General features: G+C 50.8%; 5 protein-coding genes across 5 annotated transcripts; 3 read left to right on the forward strand and 2 right to left on the reverse strand.

Annotated features, from left to right (window-relative positions):
- Positions 1-241: 241 nt before the first annotated feature.
- N7482_002381 (phosphatase PAP2 family protein) lies at positions 242-1,381 on the reverse strand (the record flags this gene model as incomplete). Its single annotated transcript, XM_056684506.1, has 3 exons — positions 242-890; positions 1,034-1,265; positions 1,348-1,381. The coding sequence occupies 3 exons, from the start codon at positions 1,379-1,381 to the stop codon at positions 242-244; spliced, it is 915 nt and encodes a 304-aa protein (XP_056548112.1).
- A 1,994-nt stretch (positions 1,382-3,375) lies between these two features.
- On the forward strand, positions 3,376-3,738 carry N7482_002382 (uncharacterized protein; the record flags this gene model as incomplete). Its single annotated transcript, XM_056684507.1, has 1 exon — positions 3,376-3,738. One exon carries the CDS (start codon positions 3,376-3,378, stop codon positions 3,736-3,738), a length of 363 nt encoding a protein of 120 aa, XP_056548113.1.
- A 3,657-nt stretch (positions 3,739-7,395) lies between these two features.
- On the forward strand, positions 7,396-9,609 carry N7482_002383 (aromatic amino acid ammonia-lyase; the record flags this gene model as incomplete). The annotated part of the gene is made up of 1 exon (XM_056684508.1): positions 7,396-9,609. One exon carries the CDS (start codon positions 7,396-7,398, stop codon positions 9,607-9,609), a length of 2,214 nt encoding a protein of 737 aa, XP_056548114.1.
- A 448-nt stretch (positions 9,610-10,057) lies between these two features.
- Positions 10,058-11,500, forward strand: N7482_002384 (N(6)-L-threonylcarbamoyladenine synthase family protein; the record flags this gene model as incomplete). The annotated part of the gene is made up of 2 exons (XM_056684509.1): positions 10,058-10,170; positions 10,237-11,500. The coding sequence occupies 2 exons, from the start codon at positions 10,058-10,060 to the stop codon at positions 11,498-11,500; spliced, it is 1,377 nt and encodes a 458-aa protein (XP_056548115.1).
- Positions 11,501-11,909: 409 nt separating this feature from the next.
- N7482_002385 (uncharacterized protein) lies at positions 11,910-12,560 on the reverse strand (the record flags this gene model as incomplete). The annotated part of the gene is made up of 5 exons (XM_056684510.1): positions 11,910-12,001; positions 12,064-12,141; positions 12,210-12,236; positions 12,283-12,467; positions 12,538-12,560. The coding sequence occupies 5 exons, from the start codon at positions 12,558-12,560 to the stop codon at positions 11,910-11,912; spliced, it is 405 nt and encodes a 134-aa protein (XP_056548116.1).
- Between the last annotated feature and the right edge of the window lie 142 nt (positions 12,561-12,702).

Genomic DNA, 12,702 nt, shown 5'->3' on the forward strand with positions numbered 1-12,702 from the left:
CTGCCTATTGCGGATCCATATTGCACACCAGCCACGGCCACCTCCAGTCCTCACAAAGCTGTCCATGGCATCAGTATGCATGGTTGAACTATGGCGGTTAATTGTAGCCCGGTCCGACGCAAAATGGAATATATACCAACCAAGACGACCACCGACCTCTCAGTGATACCCTGGATACCGAAGTATCCAGGCCCTCGGTATACTTGCTATATTCCTCATAATTACCACCCCTCACCCCGTTCTACGCATACCGAGGCTTCTCCAAACGTATCAACCGACACAGCACCCTCTCGAGAGGCAACAGCACTAGCATCGCTCCATTGAAACGATACGCACTGACAATCACCGCGACACCAACCACCATGTCGAGAATGAAATGATTCGCAGTGGCAACCACAGTCCACCCCGTCACCACCGGCCACAACGGAGCGATTACTCGAAGGATCGAGTAAGGGCTATACGCGACCAAGCAAAACGCGATCAACACCGAGTTCCCAAAGTGTAAGGACGGCATCGCCGCAATCGTCAGCTGGAACTTGTTCCGCATCCAGGCTGAGCCTGAGTTACCCCGATGGAGCACATCGACGAAGCCGAAGTCTTCGGGTAGCAGGCGTGGCGGCTTGCATCGCCAGATAGACAGTGCCACGAAGGCGAGAACGTTCATCAGGGCCAGTGTGCGTCTAATAGCCTGATACCGGTTGTGTGGGAGGCAGGTGTAGCAGTAAATGAAAAATCCCACCCCGACGACGATATGTGAATAGTAGATGCTGGCGAGAACATGATTTAGCCATGGGGCGTTGGTGAGAATGAATTGCTGGGTGGAGAGTTCAATATCAAACATGGACGTGATGTTCCAGTGATAGAATCTGAACTGCATGGTGCTCGGCTTTCTGGAAGATAGCTTCATTGTCAGCGATGGGTCCTGCCGAGACGGCGCGGGCACCTTGATATATCCAGATCAGGTCAACTCCTGGTAGGTTGTTTGTGAAAAACAGCAAAGGAGCTGCACACCCAGTAGATCAGCAATCAGTACCCTATCTCCAGAACGAATGGATACCGCGCCAGCACTCGGGAATGAAGCCAAGGTCGAGGTCTGCATTTGGGTGCATTGGTTGCTTCATTCTCTTCGGATTCCTCATTTGGATCTTGCTCTTGCTCACAGTCGTCCTCCTTCAACAATGGCATACGGCTATCATTCTCGACGTCATCGCGCAGACGCTCGTGCCGGTCGATCCATGCCCCGAGAGTGAATATAGCCGTGATCGCTGTACCCACATACTGCAATTACCGACAACAATGACGAATTTAAACTGCTTCATTCATCGGGATCTGCCGACGTTCACTCACCCCCAGGCTCAAGGATGTCTTTCAGGATCCCCATGGCACACGGTGCCCACTATGTGAAATATGTCCAACTCTTTGATGACCGGATCTCGGATTGCAGATTGGAAACGCTAAATGCAGCTCGGATGGTAAAACGCAGACCATAAAGCAGCAGAGGGGAGCTCTTTTCGGCCGGAATAGAGCTGAAAGCGCCTTAAGACCCCCGGCTGTCTCGGGAGAGGCTGCCTCCGATCCACGTAGATCCCGTGCCCACGCAAGCCCCCCTTCGCAAGTACCATCTACATACTGGACACTCGAACAAATCCATACATGTCATCTTCAAGCTATCCAAGAGCAGTGACTGGGGGTTGGCTGCTGGAGACGTAGATTTCACTATTCGATCACCAAATTAGATTATTGCAGTCCACTTGATCAGTCAGGGATGAGGTCTCAGCGCCCACCAATCCAGACACTCCAATCAAGATTGGAAGATGAGTCTGAGAGCGGAAGATAGTGCGGAAGATAGAAGTACCCGTCGTATTGGACCAACTGATACGGCCATTCAGATTGAAACTGGTGACGACAAGATAGCATCAATGTTTTCCACTCCCGTAAATCCCAAGCTACTGAACATGAACCACTTTCTTTCTCCACTTGAGATAGCATGGCGAATCCGCCTTTCTCGCCTTTATGTAAGGTACTTTCTGTATTAGCTTGTAGTGCTTCCACATGTGGGGTTTTACTTGTATCATAGTTGGCCAGCCTTTCTGGCTAGCCTAGCCGTAGGCTTCCCCGTCTGCGATGGTCTACTGTGGCTACTTTTGCAGGTTCTCAAATTCATTTCTTCTTCTTCTTTTTTCTCCCCTCATCTTGGTCAACATTTGAATGCCTCCATGCCTTTCTTTTTCGTCTATCAAATTGCAGGATCGGTCCTAAACCCGTTCCGTACAGACCATGTGTGAGGGGAAGTGCTAGCATGCTTAAGCCAGATGCCAATGTACAAGGAGCTAAAAATATGGTGTCGCGGACGATCAATATTTTAGTTGGATGCTTGCCAGGATTTTGAAAAACGACCTGTAGATATGAACAATCGGTTCTCAAATAGAGCACTATCTCCATGAAGACAAAAAAGAGTCCGGAGGGTGAGTTCGACTTGGCTCGCAGAAACCAGCAGCATAATGTGGAAGATGGCATTAGCTGCATCTAGAGACAGACCATACTGTATGTATATGGCCTTTACTCAGACCTTCTCGCCCGGTCCAGACATAGTGATACCATGCCAAGCGATAGAAGGTTTGCTCAGACATCCACTCAAACCTCGACCATTGCTAGTGTTGGTGACAACGCGGGGATAGTCACAGTATTGCAGGTGGCTCCCAGCCGTCTCTTCGGCATTCTCGACCGAGCGCAGTATTTTGAAATGATCCATGCGTTTGGTTCCCGCCCGGGAATGGTGGGCAGGCACTCCTCTCCAGCCACCGTTGGAGCCTGAGGAGAGACCCTCGAGGAGTATGTGCGTCTGTCTGCAGTGTCGCCTGGCCATCACGGTCTATCACATCTTCTTGGGCTCGAGACAAGCATAATCTTGCGAAGACCAGGTGTGCTGATTGGCTGGAGACCACCAGCCCGCCTTGCAAGGTTGGGACTAATGCGTGATGGGGACGGTGATTGTGCCTTGTGCTGCATGGGGTGGGCGCGTAGGAACCGGGCGATGGTTGGCTGCGACTGCTTCTCCCCCGCCCGCAACGCAGTATATAGCCGCCCACACCCACGCCCCCAGGCCAATTCTTCGTCGTTTCTGCATCGTTGTTTGAGATTTTCTATTTTCTTCTATTTCTATTTTCGTCCGCGCTTCGTCTTGGCTGGTCCAAACGAACCTGTTTCCCCCTCAGATTGTATATTCTCAAGTCTACTACGTCCATAATCGCCTTTCTCTCATCATACTGCCTCCTAGTTTGCCTTTGTTGATCAAAGTCATCCTGAGATAAAAATCCTACACAGTCTTCTATATTATAATATCTTCATTCTCTGTGATCATTCATTCTTGTCAAAATGATTCGCTCTGCCGCCAAGCCCAAGCTGTCCCTGAGCATCTCTGCTACCCAGAGCGCTCCGCGACCGTCCCTGTCGCTCAGGTCACCAGTTGCTCCGCGGACTCCCATCTCGCCAGCAAGTCCAGCAACCAAGCGCTTTTCTTCTTTGCAAGTGCCGAGTTACTCTTATGTCAACTCGTGCTCGTCTAAGAGCATCCTCAAGAAGCACTCGTCGGCGCAAGCAAGCTCCACAAGCAAACGGATTCAATTCAATGGCACACCCACTGTCCACTGTGTGACCCCAATTGAAAACACTGACGAGTACTACGGCAAGCACACCAAGATGTCTCGGGAGGAGCGACGATGGGCTGTTCGCCAGTGAACTGCCTCGTGAGCTTGTCAGACATGACCAGAAGCTTCCTTCTCTTCAAGAACAAGGACTTTCAATACATTGCGATCAACAGTTGTTCATGACTCATGAGGTTGACAATCCCCCTCAAGCTGGACAACCAAGAACAAAGACTCGATCACCCAGGATGGCGTACCAAGGCTCGCGCGCTGCAAGCCTCGAGCCAGCTCGGCGAATACCGGTCCCATGTTTCTGTATCCGCCCCACGACAGCCCAAGCTGCTCAGACAGGTATGAGTTGACTCAAGCTTGCTGTAAACACAGCATCGGTCCATTCCAGGGCCACGAAGAGGACTGTGTCTCGGTGTGTTGAACCGACGATTATATTCACGACGTTGATGGGCCTCCGATTTACGATCTAAATTTAGCATAAGCAAATAGTTCAACTCAATTCAGTCGTTACCTCCTCACGCTCTCTCGTGGCATAGACATATATTCTCGGCGTGTATTGCCATTCGAAAGCCGCCCGTATGCTTCACTAATTTGATCGTAACCGTTCCAGTGGTACAGTAATGAACGCTGTTAGTGGAAAGAAGAGATACCAGTCAGGCTTACCATTTGAAACTATGCAGTCGCATTAGCTTCGTTCCGTCGTTAACCTAGGTGCGTAAGCCTTTGCAAGGCCTGCTTTTTGACTTGATCAAAGCCGCGCAAATGGCTCATCCCGATGATTGCATAATAGTCATGGCAGACCAAGATAGGCGGCATGTATAAGCCACACAGGAACGTAAAAGTGGATATCAAAACATTGTCGTTGAACAGGAGTGGACCGATTCACAGGCCTCCATCCTAGGCTTCGGGGCCTTCACTCAGCCCCTGGTACTGATGATCATATTCGCCCTGCTGCAATGTGGCTCGGCCCAGATGTGCTCATTCTGGGACAACGGGTGCAGCTTCTCCGGGAACAGTACCTAAATCTTCAGCTGCATCGAACCAGATTATCACGTCACTTTGACTCGAGTCATTATCCACTGGCACGCCTCTAGTCGATTTACCCCTATCTATCACTGCGGTATCACTTCCTATAACGCCACCTCTATATTCATCGCCGGATTCTGCGCCCGTCGTCAGGCCTGTAGTTCCAGAACCTCTGCGTATTGTGGAAGGACTCTGTCCAGCTTCGGCCGCACAAGTATTAGGATATTCCCGATGGCGATTAGAAGATGTATCAGCCTCGGTTGAAGAGGTCTCTCTATTTGACTCTATATGGTCTTGTTTAGCATAACATCCTAGTATTTGGTGTATCTTGTAGTACTCACCTCCACTATGAACGCCAATATGTTGGATCCAAGCAATAACATGACAACAATCTGTCCAAAACCCCAAAGTTGCTCTGGAATGCCACCCATCAGTGATGGCTCATTGGCTGATCTGAGGGAAAAGATGGACCACACATGCAATGGAACCTGCAGTGTCGAATATGAGAGGACCACAAGCTCAACCCCCAGCGCACCGCATGGAACCGAAATATTCTCGCTATCCCCACTGGATGTTTCATCTGTTGTAGGTTCAGGTTCTACGAACTTGCCCAGGAAGAGGGCAATCGCAGCGAGAATAAACCAGAAGTAACCGTAGAATAATAAGAGCCATATGTAAACGTATTCGAGCGCAGGGTGCACCGTATAAATGTTTTGAAGCAGTGTCCAGTAACCGAATAGTTCCACATGCGAATCCGTGTAGTAGATAATGGTGTATACCAGGTAGAGGATGGCAAATATAAAAAAAACTATGCGTCGTCCTAGACTCAAGATAACAAACATGTCGGAGATACAAGACAGTTACGAGAGATGCGGGTTGTCACGGAGAATGTGGTGATCAAAGGACACCGTATTGTATATGGTGTTTATGGTTCTGGACAGCCTATAGTTCTTCTATATGGCACTGCCTCATCATCTGCTATCTGGCGCAACGTTTTGTTACCTCTCGCAGAGGCAAGGTTTAGGGTCTACTCTTTTGACCTTCTCGGTTACGGGCTATCAGGGCGGCCGTGGGACCCATCGGTCGACACATCTATATCGGCTAAAGTCCCTATTATCCAAAGGACTTCTCTCGCACTGGGGTCTTGAGTCTTTTCACCTAGTCGCCCATGATATTGGGGGTGGCATTGCACAGCGGTTCGGGGTCATCTACTCTCACCGACTACGCTCATTGACATTGATCGACGTGGTGAGCTTCGACAGCTACCCCTCAAGGAGAACAAGAGGGCAAATGGAAAAGGGATTGGAACAACTCGCCAAGGCAAGCGATGCAACCATCGCTCGCATTTCAAAGAGTGATCGCTATCGGCAGGGCTTGACAAGCAAGAATTCGCGGACCCAAGCATGAACACCTTCCTAGAGTAATATCCGGCCCCGTGGACCAAGGAAGGTTCTTTCAGCACCAGGTGCGACATTACAATCACCAGCATACTATGGCAGTTGCGAATCAACTTCATGAGCTTGGAAACTTCCCTGTGAAGCCAATATGGGTGGCGAATGATAAGTGGCAGACTGTTGATTGGGCACAGAAGCTTCATAGGGCAATCCCGGGGTCAGAACTGGATGTACGCGAAAATTGTGGGTATTTTTCACCCGAAGATCAACCTGAAAGATTTGTCCAGTTTATAGTCTCATTCCTTAGTTAATCGCCAGGGAAATCGCCTATGTCTTGCAATCTAGTTCAGAACCATTTATGGCTTCCCTTCTTTGGCTAATACCAGGCCTGGCAGGGCATAGACAACCCACGCCGTGGAGAATCTACTGTAAGCGGCCCCTTTCACAAACTCCCATCTATTACGGACTCTCGCATCAGGGTATTCCAAGGATATTCCAAGGATATGATTTCCGTCTTATGGTTACCACCATTCTTCCCGAGAGGCAGGGATCGTCGAAAAATGACCTATCGCTGGGCTTGGCTTCTGCATATGATTGGAGGCTACTTTAAATTCAATAGTTCAGGCGCACGGGGTGGGCTGTAGATCAGGTTCGTTAGATCTGTCGTTAGATCTATCTCATCCTGCAAGGGGGCGCTAGCCCTGCCTTCTCCCTCTCGCGACTGACCTCTGAGCGGGTGGGGCGGCCCTCAGGTTTTAACCTCCACCTTCAGCCTGGTGATCATTTATCAAGGGATCCCGATATCGGGCAATGTTTAGGCGTCCCTAATCAAGTTTCAACCAAGATTTGAAAGACGAGGTGGCAAAACATGGGGTCCTAAGCTCAGAATATCTGGACACAAAATTGCGTAAAGCTAGCGGGAACTCTGGTGTCTCGAAAAGGAGAGGTGGGCTGAAGGTCAAGAACTGCACTATGACTTGCTAGAATCGCCGGTTTCCACTTAGCATCATTTTCACTCCATTTGGGCAAATTTTCATTATAGAGAATGGCCGAACCTAATAGTGCTGTCATTGGCACGTCTTGGCTCGTGTGGAGCTCTCTTGGTTTACACAAACACCTGGGGCTGCATGGATCCACAAATACATACGACGGGAACGGCAAACAGGCCGACCTTCGTTCCCTCTATTTATCTCATAGCGCGCTGTTGCTTTTTGTTGTGCTTTTAAACTCGCTCGAAATCCATTTCCGCTTTTGAGCACGGCAGTCGAAGAAGTCAGTTCAGCTGACGCACAAGCAGATCGAATCCCTCTTAATCCATCATGACAAGTCCCAAGCAATCGGCTCACATGAACGCCACGCTGCAGATTTGGAGGCTCCTGCAGGGTTTGGTGAAAAAGGAGCAAAGAATTGTCCTCGACGGCAGCAGCCTCGATATTGCCTCCATCGTCGCCGTTGCCCGGCATGGAGTCAAGCCCACTACCAGCCAGGACGAACAGCTCCTCAAGCAGCTTGATCTCTCCGTTAATACCTTGGCTGATTATCTCGCACATAATTTGGTTGTCTACGGGGTCAACACCGGCTTCGGCGGAAGTGCCGACACTAGGACCAACGAGCACATTGACCTACAAACCCATTTGCTTCAGTTTATCCAGAGTGGAATTATCACCGCCGCCGACAAGGATCCGGCAAGCAACTGGGAGCGGGAGCCATCCCACATCATGCCTCCTGCCTGGGTTCGAGGCGCCATCGTCGCTCGAGCCAACCAGAACCTCAGGGGTCATAGTGCCATCCGCAGGACAGTGATCAAGAGCCTGATTGACCTGCTGTATAACGACATTACCCCTATAGTTCCGCTGAGGGGGACAATTTCTGCCTCTGGAGACCTTATGCCCATGGCGTATATTGCTGGAGCAATAACCGGCAATCCAGATGTCTATGTCCAGGTAGGCAAGGGCACAAACGTCAAGGTCATGACTTCCTCAGAGGCGTTAGTGGTAAGCGGGCTCTCGCCGTCCGGGCTCGGACCAAAAGAGGCGCTTGGCCTAATAAATGGTACTGCTCCGTCTGTAGCAGTGGCCAGTCTGGTGTTGTATGATACACAGCAGCTTGCGCTGTTATCTCAAATATTGACAGCTTTTGCGGCCGAGTCTCTGGGCGGAAATGTCGAGTGGGCTCAGCCCTTTATTCACGCCACTCGGCCTCATCCTGGGCAGATTGAAGTGGCGAGCAATATTCGGCGCTTCCTGAAGGGCTCGAAGTTTGTTGTTGGCTTAGATTCCAGGAAAAGGACCGGCGATGGACTCTGGCAAGATCGCTACTCAACGAGAACAGCTCCCCAATGGATTGGTCCGTACCTCGAGGACCTTCTACTCGCGCAACGACAGATAGAGGTGGAGCTCAATTCCACATCCGATAATCCTCTAGTGGACACTAGCAAGCGAGATGGCATCTCTAGTGGAGAAGTGTACTCGGGTGGAAATTTCCAAGCAGCTGTCGTCACGTCGGCCATGGACAAAGCGCGTCTGGCTATCCAGATGATTGGGCGCATGCTGTGGTCCCAAGTTACCGAGATAATCAACCCTGCCACCAACAACGGAATTGAGGCCAACCTAAATGCCAGTGCACAAGAGAATTACACCATGAAGGGCATCGATATCAACATGTCGGCCTACATGTCTGAGCTAGCGGCTCTAGCACATCCCGTTTCCGCCCATGTTATGTCGGCCGAGATGCATAATCAGGGCATCAACTCCCTAGCTTTGATATCAGCCCGGCGCACTATGGAGGCCGTGGACCTGCTGGCACACATGAGTGCCTGTCATCTCTATGTCTCGTGTCAGGCTGTCGAATTGCGTGCAAACCACATTCGATTCCTTTCGGTGCTCCGCAACAAGGTGGAAGACACCACGGAATATGGTGCCTTGCATGGGCTCGGACTGGAAGCTTCGCAGATCACAAAACTAGCGACCTCGCTATTTCCCGTGGTCGAGACGACGTGGTATCAGTGGAACTCCAATACATGGAAGGAGCGTATCTCGCACGTGGTTGAGGCCGTCATGTCGCCAGTCACCGACTTTCTGTCTACGGACAAACAAGAGTGCTCAGTCTCGGCACTCGTCACCTTTAAGATGCATTTTGAAGGCGTCATTTCCAATACTGCCAAAGACATCTTCTACCCCAGCGCGACAATTTCTCCCACGGAAGTTGCCTCGCAGCTGGGCGAGACAACCGCACAACTCTATAACTGGGTGCGCTTGGAGCTAGGTATACCCCTGCATTGTGGTATTAAAGACGATCCCTTGTACAACGCCCAGAAGGGTCTTCCCACGGAGGGCAAGAAGTCCATTGGAAGCTGGGTGAGCATGTTGTATGAGAGTCTGTTGATGAGGGGCGGGATGATGGACATGGTTTTACAGAGCTTGGATACACAGCAAAATTTGGGAACGCTCGAGGAGTCGAGGGTCGGTAAAGAAGTGAAGAGGGTAGCTAGCCAACAGAAAAGGGCTAAGTTGAACAGTAGGATTGGGTTGTAATTCTCCGTTCAGCTCTATTTATGGCATTAATATGCAACTGCATGTCGTCCAAAAAAGAATTTAATAAAACAATACAGAACTAGAGAGCACTAATTCATTTCCGCGGTAGCGGACGGGGCCGCGAAAGGCGAACTGATCAAAACCTTCAGTTAGCTTGAGATATGATTCGGAAGTCCCTGGCCATTGGGATGGTGTGGTGTCCTTCCTAATAGGCGGGTATGAATGTTTCTTCTCTTCCTTTTTGTGTTTGTGTATTAAGACCACCAGATCATTTCCGCAGGTCGTCCGGTCCTTTTAGTGATAACTGGCACATTAACTTCTTTGCAGCCCTCGAAGACACTGCTGTTTTAGTGTAGAGTTTAGGGCAGTCTTTCAGGGCTTAATGGGCCCGAGCGTCTCCGATCTTTTCTGCCGGCGCGTCCGTCGATGATCGTGTTAACGCTCACCAATGTTCTTGTCAAGGGCACCCGCTGCGACTTTGCGCAAGTCTGCAACGATTGCATCGCACAGGTTCGTGCGATACAGACGCGGCCTGCTCACCCTTGCGATTGAGACATCATGGTAGGTACTGAACCAATCCCCAGCTCGTGCTTCCACGAATGTGCTAACTCCCATTATCTGCAATAGCGACGACACATCAGTCGCGATCGTTGAGAAGAAAGGCGATAACTCAGTAGGAGACCAAGCCAAAATCCACTTCCTTGAAAATATCACTGCCGACTCTCGAGCCCACCGCGGCATCCACCCGATTCTTGCCCTCGAATCCCATCAAGAAAATCTTGCCGATCTTGTCAATAAAGCTCTCCAGAGTCTACCAGCCTGGAGCAATCATGGAGCTAAATCAATCGAACTTGCGGATGGGTCAATCCGCCAACGGCCTGACTTCATTTCCGCTACTAGAGGCCCCGGCATGCGCTCCAACCTGTCAGTTGGGCTGGACACTGGGAAAGCTCTCTCGGTTGCTTGGCAGATTCCAATGGTGGGAGTTCATCACATGCAGGCGCACTTGTTGACTCCTCGACTGGTGTCATGTTTGGAGAACAACGATGGCTCAGCTTCACCGAATGCTACATCGCCGCAATTCCCGTTTCTATCCCTCCTTGTCTCCGGCGGTCATTCGATCATCGTCCATTCGAAATCTCTCACAGACCACAGCATCATGGCATCCAGCGACGATATTGCCATGGGCGAAACATTGGATAAGGCAGCTCGGGAGATCCTGCCTCCGTCTCTGCTACAGGAGGCCAAAACTACCATGTACGGGAAGGCTTTGGAGCAATTCGTCTTTCCCAACGGCCGGGCCGATTTTGCTGATTATCGACCGCCGATGACCCGCGGAGAGGAGGTGGTCAAGCGCAAAAGCCAGTGGGGATGGAGCGTGACCACACCATTCGCCAACACCAGGGCACTACAGCTCAGCTTCTCTTCTGTCGCGAGCATGGTCAACAAGATCGTTAAAGACAAGGACGGCTGTTTATCTGACGAAGAGAGGGTCGATCTAGGCAGAGAAGCGATGCGCGTCTGCTTCGAGCATCTGTCATCGCGAACTATCATCGCACTCGAGTCTCTCCGTCTCAGACACCGCGATGAAGAAGAGATCAAGACCCTGGTTGTGAGCGGTGGTGTTGCAGCCAACAAATTCCTCATGCATGTTCTGCGATCGTTCCTGGACGTTCGTGGATTTGAACACATCAAGGTTCTCGCACCGCCTCCATATCTGTGTACCGATAACGCGGCTATGATAGGATGGGCTGGCATTGAGATGTTTGAGGCCGGGTGGCGGACGAATCTGAGCTGTCGTGCTCTTCGCAGGTGGACTCTCGACCCGCAGGCCGAAGATCGCGGAGTCCTGGGCCCTAGTGGGTGGATTCAAGGTGGATCGGCCCTGTGAACTGTGTATACTAAGAACATGTATATTAGCGATACCCTTGTTGTTTATTGAGCCAAGCCATTCAACTCTATATTGAATTGATTCATAATTTCTTCGCTATAGAGGTAGGGGGTTCTAATCTAATGCCAGACTTTCCAAACAGACTGTAGTATACACTACGGTACATGACACATAAAGATATCTAGTCCCGAATACATAAAAACAGACGCCGATGCAATGTTTGTTAACAGCCCGAGGGCTGCGAGCTATCCTTCCATATAGGCCCTCCCATCATATCCATGAAGCCTCCAGAGTAGGGTATCGATGATGCGCCGTTCTAAACCGTGACGAAGAGCCAAATCCATGACTAGGACACTGTGCAATGAAGATTTTTTGATAAAGAAAAGAAATCCACCCATGGCCATCGTGATTAGCCGCCCACCGGAGGACCGCCACGCTGAAGAGAGGCGACCTGCTTTCGGAGCTCAATAAAGAAGTCCTTTCCACTCGCCATTGTGTTTGCTGCACTTATTAGTGTCTGGGATGTAACAGAGACAGTGCTTGAGAGACCACTCAGGACGTACACTTTGAGCCCCACGGGCCACCCGATCGCTGGTTGTTCGCGTCCTTGCCGGTTGGCTTGTAGAAGGGTGCTTTGGGTTCTGTGGCAATGGAATTAGATCATTGCATAACAACATGCGACGAGAATGAGCCGGAGTGAGAGGCATACCATTAGGACCTGTAACAGCACCGAAGTCTTGGTCAGCTTCCATCACCTTCTCTTCAATCCCGGCTAGGCTTACTCTTTTTCAGAACAGTCTTGGCCTCCGCGGCATTGAATCCCCGAACGGGCACATGCTGGTCTTGCGCTGGACTAGTAGACCCCCAGGATGAACTTCCGCCGCGAGGGCCCCCCTGTCCACCTGTCTTATCACGGTTCCCATTGCCGGAATGGCGTTGCGAGGATTGGCGACTAGGCCCGCGCCATCTGGAACGAACGGGCATGCTTAATTAGATCGAAGAGGTGTAAGATAGGAGGTTGGATTGCAGAGGCATACCTATCTTCTCCCGAGCCGCTCATTGTGGTAGTGAATAGCTGTAAGGGGCTAAGGCTCAGGGACACGATCAAAGGGAGGTCCAAGGAGCATCAGGGAGCTTGCGGGGAAGCTGTGCACGCCCGAACAGCTGAGAACGCCGAGAGGTTGGATTGACACCTGAGGCTT

Source organism: Penicillium canariense, assembly GCF_028826845.1.
Source record: "Penicillium canariense strain IBT 26290 chromosome Unknown utg000001l_segment0_segment0, whole genome shotgun sequence".
In the NCBI taxonomy this organism is placed as follows: Eukaryota; Fungi; Ascomycota; class Eurotiomycetes; order Eurotiales; family Aspergillaceae; genus Penicillium; species Penicillium canariense.